This window comes from Pongo abelii, chromosome 10 (genome assembly GCF_028885655.2).
Source record: "Pongo abelii isolate AG06213 chromosome 10, NHGRI_mPonAbe1-v2.0_pri, whole genome shotgun sequence".
Classification (NCBI taxonomy): domain Eukaryota; kingdom Metazoa; phylum Chordata; class Mammalia; order Primates; family Hominidae; genus Pongo; species Pongo abelii.
The window spans coordinates 51,091,050-51,102,997 of record NC_071995.2 but is presented as its reverse complement, the minus strand read 5'-3'; the positions used below and the strand labels follow the sequence as shown (position 1 = coordinate 51,102,997).

General features: G+C 49.7%; 2 protein-coding genes across 3 annotated transcripts; both read right to left on the bottom strand.

The window, feature by feature from the left end:
• Positions 1-27: 27 nt before the first annotated feature.
• MYG1 (MYG1 exonuclease) lies at positions 28-7,287 on the bottom strand. The gene is made up of 7 exons (XM_009247782.3): positions 6,992-7,287; positions 6,683-6,795; positions 3,760-3,919; positions 1,204-1,356; positions 944-1,066; positions 346-527; positions 28-235 (listed from the first exon to the last, which is right to left on the bottom strand). The coding sequence occupies exons 1-7, from the start codon at positions 7,208-7,210 to the stop codon at positions 52-54; spliced, it is 1,134 nt and encodes a 377-aa protein (XP_009246057.2). The 5' UTR covers positions 7,211-7,287; the 3' UTR covers positions 28-51.
• Positions 7,288-7,496: 209 nt separating this feature from the next.
• On the bottom strand, positions 7,497-11,685 carry PFDN5 (prefoldin subunit 5). Of its 2 annotated transcripts, NM_001132155.1 has the most exon segments (6): positions 7,502-7,678; positions 8,805-8,910; positions 9,031-9,105; positions 10,673-10,704; positions 11,007-11,109; positions 11,309-11,406. In NM_001132155.1, coding segments are annotated over 6 exon segments (465 nt in total). In that variant the 5' UTR covers positions 11,381-11,406; the 3' UTR covers positions 7,502-7,601.
• Between the last annotated feature and the right edge of the window lie 263 nt (positions 11,686-11,948).

Sequence of the window (11,948 nt, the reverse complement as noted above, 5' to 3'; positions counted from 1 at the left end):
GCAAGAATGAGTCAAGGACTGGGTCAGTATGAGATGGAAGGTTTTATTAGACTAGGAGATTTGTGGGAGGTATGAGCGCTGGGCCAAGGTGGCACGGGCCATGCTCAAGGCACCCTCTCGGGTGCGGTGACCGCCAATGAAGCCGCTTGCATGGACGAAGATGCAGCCAGGGATCCCACTGACCTGGTCCAGGGCCTCGTCCCGAAGACCCCGCCATGGCTCAGGCAGGGGCAGCCTATAAGTGGGCAGAAAGAGAGAGTAGAGCAGGGGTCAGAGTTGGCAGCCTCCTCTTAACAAGGCTGAGACAAGCCTGAAGGTCTGTAGGGTGGTTCCCTAGGGCCTCACCGGCTTTGGAATGAGTGGGGCTCCTTGGGCACACACTGTACTCGCCACTGTCCAGCCTGGTCAGTGTAGATAACAAAGAAGATGGCCACTGGAGGGGACAGCCCAGATTCCAGGTGGTAGAGATGCTCCTTCCAGGGACATCCACCTTTTGCCAGTTCCACAATCTCCCCACTTGGGTCCACCTGAAAGAGGGAGAGCATAGCTAGAAGGTTTAAGGTAGGCTGGGCACAGTGATCATGTTTGTAGTCACAACATTTTGGGAGGCTGAGGTTGGAGGATCAGTTGAGCCCGGGAATTTGAGACTAGCCTAGGCAACAAAGTAAGACCCTGTCTCTACAAAAAATACAAAAATTAGCTGGGTGAGGTGGTGTGTGCCTGTAGTCCCAGCTACTCAGGAGGCTGAGGTGGGAGGACTGCTTGAGCCCAGGAGGTTGAGGTTGTCTGCCACTGCACTCCAGCCTGGGCAACAGAGAGAGAGATCCCGTCTTAAAAAAAAAAAAAAAAAAAAGGTTTAGGGTTTAGAGTAGAAGAAGCAGGAGCTCCTGTTGATTGGCAGTCAGTAATCCCCAAGCCACAGTGACTCCTCCAAGGCCTATACCTGGAATCGCTGGGCAAGGGCCTCTTCCACCAAGGCCCGGGCTGGCAGCCAGCTGTGTTGGTAGAAATCTAATCTCTGCAGAAACTCCTCTTGAACCAGATCCATTGCACGCTTGAACCCTGCCTGGGAATGATGAGAATTAGAACCATGGTGCTGGCCCAAACTTGGAATTTGCTAGGGCTTAGGAGGAGCAAATGCTCCCATTTTCCCCCCACCCAAGGTTCTTACAGGTCTCAGGGTCTCCTCCCAGGCCACCTTACCTCAGTGTCTTGGTCGGGGTGGTTCCAGGTAGGATTAAGTCGAGCAACTCGTGCACTCAGGGTAGTGGTCAGTGCATATCGAGGCTCCCCCTCTGCCCACTGGGAGATCCCATTGTCCACGGCATCCACCTCCTCCACAAAGTTCTCATACATCTAAGGCAGCAGCAGGGGAAACGTTCTTGAGGCTACCTGCTACTTATGTGAAATCTTACATGATTCAAAGTATGTTCATACACACTATTTCAGCCCTGTGAGGATCTCTCAACATAAACTGGATAAGAAAAGGGAGAATTGGCAAGTTCAGCAGCTCACTGAAGCTCAGACAGCTCGTTGTGCTGTGACTGGAATTCAGATCACCTGATTTCTAATCCATGCTCATTCTGCTGCACAAAGCCCAAACCAAAGCCAACACGTGTAGGGAGGGGACTGCTAACTTTTGAACAAGGAAGGTCTCTAGGTGCTAGAGGCTCTCTGTGGGAGTGGGTCCCTGTGGCTGAAGGCTGGTAAATCTCCAGGTGGGGTGAATAGGTATTCAGTGACACGGTTAATGAGGTGCAGGAGGGGCTCTGGTTGAGAACACAAGTCAAGTGGGAGAAAATGAGTGTGAGACTAGACACCAAAAGCTGGTTGCTGGGTTAGGGTTCCAGGGAAGCCCATAATGTGCCACATGACATCAGCAGTTGTCTCCTGGGTCTGAATAAATGGTAGGATAATGCCTTAAGAATCTCGGGGCAGAAACTTTATGCAAAATTACCCTGCAAAATAGGCCTCCATAACAGTACACCTGTGGTATGCAGACAAGTGCTACTCTCGGAGCACTAAGAAAGTAACTCCTATGCCCAGCACTTCTTGTTTTGGACCCCAACCTGATGCTCAGTTAAAACATGGGTTTAGGCTGAGGTGGGAGGATCACTTGAGCCCAGGAGTTTGAGACCAGCCTGGGCAACATAGCAAGACCCTCTCTACAAAAAATTAAGATATATAATTAGCCAGGGATGGTGGCATGCACCTGTAGTCTCAGCTACTTGAGGGGCGGAGGTGGGAAGACTGCTTGAGCCCAGAGTTCAAAGCAGCAGCGAGCCATGATGGCACCACTGAACTCCAACCTGGGCAACAGTCTCTCAAAAAAAAAATACACACGGGTTAAATTTAGTCAATTGTTGCTGGGATTAGTGGCTCACGCCTGTAATCCCAGCACTTTGGGAGGCCAAGGTGGGTGCATTACTTGAGGTCAGGAGTTCGAGACCAGCCTGGCTAACATGGTGAAACCCCGTCTCTACTAAAAATACAAAAATTAGCCAGGCGTGGTGGCAGGCACCTATAGTCTCACCTACTCGGGAGGCTGAGGCAGGAGAATCGCTTGAACCCAGGAGGCGGAGGTAGCAGTGAGCTGAGATCACACCACTGCACTCCAGCCTGGATGACAGAGCAAGACCCTGTCTCAAAAAAACAAAAAAAAAAAAACAAAAAAAATTTAGTCAGTTGTTTAGAAACCCTTCAGCAGTGGAAGGGAAAACTGACCCAGGCAGTCTAAAATCTTGATATTCCAAAAACTCTATAGTTACAGAGGGCAGAAAATGGGCAAGCTAAAACTGAGAACTGATGGGCCAGGCGCAGTGGCTCACACCTGTAATCCTAGCACTTTGGGAGGCTGAGGCGAGCAGATCACGAGGTCAGGAGATCAAGACCATCCTGGCTGACACGGTGAAACCCCACCTCTACTAAAAATACAAAAAATTAGCCAGGCATGGTGGCGGGCGCCTGTAGTCCCAGCTACTGGGGAGGCTGAGGCAGGAGAATGGCGTGAACCTGGGAGGCGGAGCTTGCACTGAGCCGAGATTGCGCCACTGCACTCCAGCCTGGGCGACAGAACGAGACTCCGTCTCAAAAAAAACAAAAAAATAAAAAAACTCAGAACTGAATTCAATAGCCTACCTGCAAGAAATACAGCTGACTAAACCTGGGCTTTGACTTGTAAACAAGTAAGTGTCCTCAGTACTGTGTGACCTGACTTGCATGCCAGGGCCACTAGCCATATTCCTTCCCCAAAAGCAGGAAGCTGCTTGCAGGGGACACTGGTGGAATCCAAAGACAGTTTCATAATAAAACTCTTCTCAGCTGAGCTTCCCAATTTATGTGCCACTAGTGAACTACAGTGGTGCCTAACATATGCTCCCTTCAACCTTCAGGGCAGCCAGAACCTCTGAGCCATCTGTTTCCACACATAAGCAGCCTCCCCTCTGTTTACCCAAAGGTGCTGAGCAATTGCTGTTTGTGTGTGTCAATAAAAAGACGGGGCCATGCTACTTTATGGTTTTCAAAGCCCTTCCCCATGTATTACAGCATCCACTTCTCACAACCACCCCAGGATGTAGGCAGGGGAGGTATCACCATTCCCTTGTGAGATGAGCCTGACTGAGGGAGAGAATGAGTGTTGGGCCTGCTATAGGCCAGGAACCCTGACCCGAGGCCCAGTGCTGAGTGCTGTGTGAGCACTGTTCCCAGGCAGCCTGCTGGAAATGCATGTGGGGGGCATCTCTGTCCTCAGGTCCCCACCTTGTCATAGAGGGTGCCCACCATGCTGTCCTCTTCACTAGTGCCCAGCAACTGGGCCAGCAGCTTATGCCCGAAGTGCAGATAGATGAGTCCCGCACTGCTCAGCTTGGTCTGCCACGGCTTCCCAGGGGACAGGGAGCTCATGGTCTCTGTGAAAGACCTGAGGAGCATAGGGAGGTGGGGCTGAGGTGAGGGACCTTGGCTAGAGTCTCCATGCATTCATTCAATAGTTAACTCAATGCTTCCTATCTGCCACATTTTATGTTTTATTAGACATTAAGGATAAAAAACCAAGACACTGTCCTCGCTTTCAGATTCATCTGCCAGAGGCCGACAAACACAACCCCCTGAGTACTCTCACTAGACGAGACAAGGGAAAGGAAGGAAGGGATGAGGAAAGGGTTCAGAAGAGCCTTCAGGTCAGTTCTGAAAGATGAATTAGTGGGTGTCCACCAGATAGACAAGGGGTGAAAGAGAAAAAGCATTCCAAGCAGAGAGAACAACATGAATGATGGCTGAGAGACAAGTGTCTTGATGGAACTTCAGGAAAGGCAGCTCAGGTGTGAGAAGTGAATGGCAAAAGAAAAAGCTGGAAGGGCAGGCAGGGCCAGACCATCGGACTTTATCTGTGGGTAATCGAAGTCAATGGGTGATTTTAAGCAGGCAGGTGCATGTTACAGCATTGCACCAGCCAGCATGGAGAACAGATGCAAGGAGATTACCTGCAATGGTTCAAGTGAATAAAGAAGGCAAGAATTTGAACAGCAGTGGGGCAGAAAATAGAGAAAAGATGTAACAGATGTTAGGGAAGCAGAAACTACAGCCATGATTTCTAAATACCAGTCAATCTCAGAATTACCTAGGGAGCTCCATTTGTTAACTGACTTTTATTATTAAATATTGAGTAAATACAGGCTAGGCTCAGTGGCTCACACCTCTAATCCCAACACTTTGGGAGGCCAAGGCAGGTGATCACTTGAGGTCAGTAGTTTGAGACCAGCCTGGCCAACATGGTGAAACTGTTTCTACTAAGAATGCAAAAATTAGCCGGACATGGTGGCACACGCCTGTAGTCCCAGCTACTTGGGAGGCTAAGGCAGGAGAATTGCTTGAATCTGGGAGGTGGAGGTTGAAGTGAGCTGAGTGCCACTGTGCTCCAGCCTGGGCAACAAGAGCGAAACTCCATTTCAAAAAAAGTAAAAATAAAAAAAATGAGGCTGGGCATGGTGGCTCACACCTGTAATCCTAGCACTTTGGGAGGCTGAGGCGGGTGGATCACCCGAGGTTAGGAGTTCAAGACCAGCCTGGCCAACATAGTGAAATGCTGTCTCTCCTAAAAATACAAAAATTAGCTGGGCGTGGTGGCAGGCGCCTGTAGTCCCAGCTACTTGGGAGGCTGAGGCAGGAGAATTACTTGAACCCAGGAGATGGAGGTTGCAGTGAGCCGAGATCGCATCACTGCACTCCAGCCTGGGTGACGAGACTCCGTCTTAAAAACAATTTGATAAAAAGAAGTGGTCAATAATGCCAAGTGCTAAAGAGATCAGTTGAGACCCTTTACCAGCTCCCTGGTTTGGTGCTGAGGTAACTGGTGCCCTTCTGTTGAGCAGTTCCAGAGGAGAGACTGGGAGAGTGGGCTTGAGGGGAATGAACTGGAAAGAAAGAGGTGAAGCCACGGTCAGCTGTTTTTTGAAGGGTAGCTGAGAAGTGAGGGTGAGAGCTTAGGCTGTAAATATTGGGAGGGTTTTCTCCTGACATCATTTATAATATGTATGCTAAAAAAAGAAACAAGGAGAGAGACTTAAAACATCATAATCCCTCTCTCCAAGATAGTTACTTTTCGTGGTGTGGTATAATTGAGGGAGGATTTTGTTTTTATACCTTTGTTTCTTTTCAAGATGGAAGATACTTGAGAAGTGTTTTAGGCTGCAGGGAAGGAGAGGCAGAGACACTAGTGGAACTGTGACATGAAATCCCAGAGGATAGGCCAACAGTGGCTCACGCCTGTAATCCCAGCACTTTGGGAGGCCAAGGGGGGCAGATCACAAGGCCAGGAGTTCGAGACCAGTCTGGCCAATAGGGTGAAACCTGTCTCTACTAAAAATACAAAAATTAGCCGGGTGTGGTGATGGGCGCCTGTAGTCCCAGCTACTCGGGAGGCTGAGACAGGAGAATCGCTTGAACCTGGGAGACAGAGGTTGCAATGAGCCGAGATCGTGCCACTGCACTCCAGCTTGGGCGACAGAGGGAGACTCCGTCTCAAAAAAAAAAAAAAAAGAATCCTAGAGAAGAAAGTAATAGACTGGAAACAGGACAGAGGATTAACCTCCAATAGAAGGGAAGAAATTTCCCTTAGTTGGTAGGAGGGAGCTGAGGATGTTTGAGGTGGGAGACTGAGGAAATGCTTAACTTCTTTTGAGAAGAGGCAGGGACGCTCAGTTTGATGCGGTAGAGGCTTGAGGGGGAAGAAAAGGATTGGAATGGGCTACTTGAGTAAGAAGGATTTCCCTTTGGAAGGGTGTAAATGAAGTAGAAAACTTCACACATCTGAACTGTCACCAAATGCCACAATCATGTGGGCCCAGCAGTTAGGTGCAGCAGCAAGGGCACCAGAATGGATTAATCACAGATGGGTTTATTTAGTTGGGGTGATGAAGTTGCTGGTGGAAAAAAAGCCTTGGCTAAGGAAGGAGATGAGATAAGGGGCCTGAGGGACTCCCTAGGAACCAAGGGAGATCCCAGGCCAAGGAGATGGGTGAAGAACAGGCAGGGCCCTAAGGATGGTGTAGTCCTAGTGTGAGTTTGATTTCAATGATTAGGCAGTTCTTTTCGCTGACGCGGATCACGGCAGTGGATGGCTGAATTGGAGCACAGAGGAAAGCTGAGGTCAAGGAAGTTAAATAAATGGTATCTGAGAACCTACCTCTGGTGATGGTCATATCGGTGTCTCCGAGGGTCGTACTCGCCCCCCACGTCCACCACGATGTCACAGGAAGCGAGTTTTTCGGGATCCCGGGTACGCACAATCTCTGCATCCTGCGAGGTACACAGGGGTGAAGGGGCTGCCGGGTGTCGCCGGGTAGGGGATTAATGCTGGACTTCAGGGAGGCAGGGAGGGTAGGAAGGGTGCTTGGGCTGCCGGGCGCTATCGGAGGGACCCTGTTGGCAGAATGCCATCCACCCCGGAGGCATGCATGCATGCAGTCTCAGGGTCACTTTTCGCGGACCGTACCCGGTACTCCGGCAGGAGGCGAAGCAGTGCGCATGCCAGTGCCTCGTCGCAGTGGAAGGTGCCATTGTGCGTCCCGATTCGGGGCGGTGCCATGAGTTTGCTGCGGGGTCGTTTTGGGGGCGGGACGGACTCTGGGCCGAGCATGCGGTGCCGGGTATAGAGTGGTGGCGGTGGCAGCACCAGCGGCGTTAACAGGCCGCGCAGGAAGCGGTGTCCCATAAGACGCTCCCTGCAGGTACGCAGGAGCGCCGACCCGGAAGAGGAAGCGCCAGCGCAGCCCCACTTCCGCTTGCCAACCGTTCCCTTGGCAACCAGCTCCGCAGAGTGAGCAGCAGCACACTCCCAGCCTAGGATTTCCTCCAGCTGGTCAAAGGGCCCTGCGGTGGAGCCTCCAAGAGGAGCATCGCATCACCCCTGCGCATCAGGCTCTGGGACGGGGCCCGCACTCTCGACCACCCCCCCATCTCATCACCAGTCCCTTGCTTAATCCAAGAAAAGACCAACATTCTGCCCAGCTGGCACATTTATTGGCATTAAAACACAAGACCCTTCCCAGCACCAGGAAGCCACGCCCAAAGGGTGTCCCTCTGCCCCATTTCTGCAAAAACTCTCAGGCCTTAGCAGTAGCCTGAGCTGCCCCCAGGGCTGTGAGCTGCTGAATCTTCTGACTCATCATTTCCATGACGGCTGTGGAAAAAAGTAAGAGTCAAAGGTTAGGAGCAAAAAGGAGAACCTAGAGTTAAGGAGAAGTGACAGGCAAGTTTAAGGACAGGCGGCCAACTAACTACAGTTTGTTAATAACTTTTTTTTTTTTTGTTTTGAGACAGAATCTTGCTCTGGTCACCCAGGCTGGAGTGCAGTGGCGCGATCTTGGCTCACTGCAACCTCCGTCTCCTGGGTTCAAGCGATTCTCCTGCCTCATCCTCCCGAATAGCTGGGATTATAGGCATGCACCACCATGCCTGGGCTAACTTTGTATCTTTACTAGAGACGGGGTTTCACCTTGGTGGCCAGGCTGGTCTTGAACTCCTAACCTCAGGTGATCCACCTGCCTTGGCCTCCCAAAGTGCTGGGATTACAGGCGTCAGCCACCGCGCCTGGCATTGTTAATAAAACTTTAACTCAGTGATCCACTGTGGGGTCACTAACACAAATTTAGGGTCTACAATGCATCAGTCAATATGCTAACACAGCTGGGTGTGGTGAGAATGAGACTCTGTCTCGGAAAAAAAAAAAAACAACTGCTAACCAAAGACATAAAAACCAACACAATATGGTATTAAATGAGTCTGACATAATCAGAAAACTATGATGTGGAAAGATTTTTACCTTTGGAACACTGGTTCTGAACCCTGATTGTAACAGAGGGGAGCTTTTTAAAAAAAAAAAAACAGACCTTGGTACAACTTCCCCTCCTTTGACTTCCAAGTTGATTTAGTCAACCTGGAATGGGCCCAAGATTTCTTTTTAAACTTCCTGAGTGATTCTCATGTGCAGTCGGGGTTATAATTGCTGGTATTTAGTTTGTTTGGATCATGATTCCTTCCTGTGTGTTCATCTCATTCCCCCATTCCATCGTCATTAAATAGGAGCTCCACCAAAGCACAAACATGATTTCCTTCCTCTAAATTTCTCAAATGCTCAACCCAGGAATCTACAGATAGTGATTATGCAATACGCAGATTCTAAAGATGCCAAAGAGAAACTAAGACATAGTTTTACTCCAGCAAAGGGGACACCCCCGTGGTTCACACTGCAATCCATGTTCTTTATCATGGAGATGGGGTCAAGAGGTGCCCGAGGAAAAACTTACCCTGTTTCATGGCATGCTTCTCCTGAAGAGCTGGTTGGATTTTCTCCATCTGCTTGGTTAGAAAATCTATCTTCCTCTTGAAGAAGTCCTTGGCATCCTCAGCTGTCTACAAGATCAGAGGTGAATGAGGGGCTAAAAGGAGACTCCCTCTGGCCATGCTGCACTCTAGAGCTTCCCCTAAATTTCCCTTCCCTGTTCAGAGGGGCATCCACATGCTCTCACTCACCTTCTCTACATAGTACCCAGTTCCCACATCGATGAGCACGTGTTCCACATCATGCAGCTTCCCAGGGACATACATCTGAGAAGCAAGAATTAAGGGAAAAACTAGCCCAGCACGAGCCATGATTCCGCCAACCAGCCTGCTTGGCCTCCAAAGACCCTCCTTTTCCAAAAAGCTACAAGGCATAAGGACTGAATAATCTGGAGGCCTTAGAACAATACCTATAACTCCAAATGAAAAGAAGACAGAGAAGTTGGTTCTTTAAGGAGAAAATGATGTATGCTGGAACACCCTCTTGTCCTGCCTCATCCCATCTCTCACTCTCTAAGCAGTTCTTGCAATTCTTCCCATTAGCCCCTCCAGAAAGACTAGATATAATGTTTTCCTACTGTTGTAGAGTACTACAAGTAAAAAGCCAGCCTCACTTCCCTTAACACCCTCAATCATGAAGTAGCTAATTCCTGACAAAGTCAATGTTTTGTTTGTTTTTTGTTTTCTGAGACAGAGTCTCGCTCTGTCGCCCAGGTTGGGGTGCAATGGCCCAGTATCAGCTCACTGCAACCTCTGCCTCCCAGGTTAAAGCGATTCTCCTGTCTCAGTCGCTGGAGTAGCTGGGATTACAAGCATGCGCCACCACACCTGGCTAATTTTTGTATATTTAGTAGAGACGGGGTTTCACCATGTTGGCCAGACCGATCTCGAACTCCTGACCTCAGGTGATCTGCCAGCCTTGGCCTCCCAAAGTGCTGGGATTACAGGCGTGAACCACCGTGCCTGGCTAATTTTTTTTTTTTTTTAACCATTCCCTATTACACTACTATTCCTGTGTTCCTTTTAGCCTGTCAGTTCTCTGACTATAGATTAAAGGTGCCCTACTGCCATAACTTGCTCATTCAAGTAAAACATTGAACAAGTGAACACAATCCAGGTTTCTTAGTGACAGTTTAGAAATGAGCCACAATTAAGCTGAAGTTGAAGATTAATTAGCCAAGCTCCCTGTTTCTATATCCTCCTATTTTTGTCTATTGCCTGTATCTTCTAAGATGTTAGCAAAGTGTAAACCACCAGCTTTATCTCCATATTAATGTTCTCAAACAGCAAAGGGAAATATTACATCTCAACTATACATACTCCTTGGTGTTCACAAGACATTAGCTGGATGTTGGTGTGAAGTTAGATAAAAGAGCTACAAAGTGTGTAATAAGAGTATTCTTGGCCGGGGGCAGTGGCTCACGCCTGTAATGTAATCCTAGCACTTTGGGAGGCCGAGGCAGGCGGATCACGAGGTCAGGAGTTTGAGACTAGCCTGGCCAATATGTGAAACCCCATCTCTACTAATAATACAAAAATTAGCCGGTCGTGGTGGCGCGTACCTGCAGTCCCAGCTACTCGGGAGACTGAGGCAGAATCTCTTGAACTCGGGAGGCGGAGGTTGCAGTAAGCCTAGATCGCACCACTGCACTCCAGCCTGGGCGACAGAGCGAAATGCCGTCTCAAAAAAGAAAGAAGAAAAAAAGGGTATCCTCAAAATCATTGTGGGGAGAGGGTAATCTGAAGTAATCAAAACAATCCCCCTCCCCGCTTTTTGGGGGAGTGAGGGAGAAAGGGAGAAGGCAGCAGGTAGCCGTTCCTGTGGAAAGGATACAGAACTCGTCAGTGGGACGAGTAATTCTTTCCCTGTGAAAGCAATGAAGACAAACACCTGGGGAAGGTTAGCGGCTCCAACGTAAGACGTTAAAGAGAGTTCCAACAGGGCACAGCACCCACAGACAGTGTGAAAAGAACGGAAACAGGGGCAATAGGAGCAGAGGAATGTCCTGTACATTTCAATTCTAGGTAGGCAACATGCAAAGGGTTCATGAAGCAGTATGCGAAATGTAATGGATTTTCTCGTTTCAGGTAAGAAAAACTGGGTTAGGAGGTGGGACGAGAGAAACTGGCTCGCCACTTTAGGTTACCCTCACCCGCCTACCCCATACCCTCGTTGCTCTTGTTCAGCACGTTCAGACAGTCCTTGGCTTCCACATACTTGGTCTGTACCACTTTGAGCTGGGCAATGGACGTGGACAAGAACTCCACTTCCTACAGAGGACGGGGATAGCGGGTCAATGAGAGGGCTAAGGGGAGAAGGGAGCGCGGCCGGGGAGGGGGCGGGTCCTGGGACCGGATAGAGGTTTCGCCTGGGAAAGGTAGGCTCCCAACTTGGAACCGGGCGCGAGAAGTACGTGTGGGCAGGGGGGATGTAGAGCGGGAAAAAGGTGCCTCTGGGGCCCGTCCCCACCTGGTCCAGCTGGTTCTTGAGCATTTCTAGCTGCGGCAGATTCAGCTCCGTGATGTTAATAGACTGCGCCATGTTGGGAAGGAGGACTTAACGAAGAGGAAGTCCCTCGGCGAATAACGCTCTAGCCGTCCTCTGCGCGTCTCGATGGCGCCAGGAGGCCTCGCTGCGCCAGACAGCTCTATGATCCTCCGTCCCGGAAGGGAAGGAGGGGCTTGAGCCTCTCAGAGACTGTTCTGTGAGTTCTTTTCATAAAATATCCTAAGCCTAGTACAGTAAAGTAGCAGCAAACAGGACTCCTGCCCACAAGGAACTGCAAAATCTTAAGTTGTGTTACAAAGTAGTGTATGCCACTCCACGTGGGTGGTATAAGCTACTGGAAAGCAGGCTGGATTGCCATGGGGACGGCTCGGGGGCCTAGCCCTGCTCCTCTCCACCCCGCTTGCTATTGCTGCCTGCTGGTACCCCGCCAGGCGCGATTTCAAGTGTTCCTCCCCGCACGGCATGGAAATGGCAGGGAAATTCTAAACTCTTTTTAGAATGATGGTCTCTGAGGCCGAAAGGCAGGAAAAATTAAAAAATAAAAAAAATCCCTTCTCAGACCGTTCTGAATTGTCCTTGAAAAAAACAGGCATTAGATTGA

What these genes read in the sequence shown, in the direction of transcription:
- PFDN5 (XM_009247780.2), bottom strand. Translation starts at nt 11,380, where the DNA reads ATGGCGCAGTCTATTAACATCACGGAGCTGAATCTGCCGCAGCTAGAA. An exon ending in CTGGGTACTATGTAGAGAAG is followed by an intron (nt 8,911 to 9,030) that starts GTGAGTGAGAGC and finishes CTGATCTTGTAG; the next exon opens with ACAGCTGAGGATGCCAAGGA. An exon ending in GAAGCATGCCATGAAACAGG is followed by an intron (nt 7,679 to 8,804) that starts GTAAGTTTTTCC and finishes TTTTTTCCACAG; the next exon opens with CCGTCATGGAAATGATGAGT.
- MYG1 (XM_009247782.3), bottom strand. Translation starts at nt 7,210, where the DNA reads ATGGGACACCGCTTCCTGCGCGGCCTGTTAACGCCGCTGGTGCTGCCA. An exon ending in TGGGCACCCTCTATGACAAG is followed by an intron (nt 1,357 to 3,759) that starts GTGGGGACCTGA and finishes CTGCTGCCTTAG; the next exon opens with ATGTATGAGAACTTTGTGGA. An exon ending in ACCCCGACCAAGACACTGAG is followed by an intron (nt 1,067 to 1,203) that starts GTAAGGTGGCCT and finishes CATCATTCCCAG; the next exon opens with GCAGGGTTCAAGCGTGCAAT.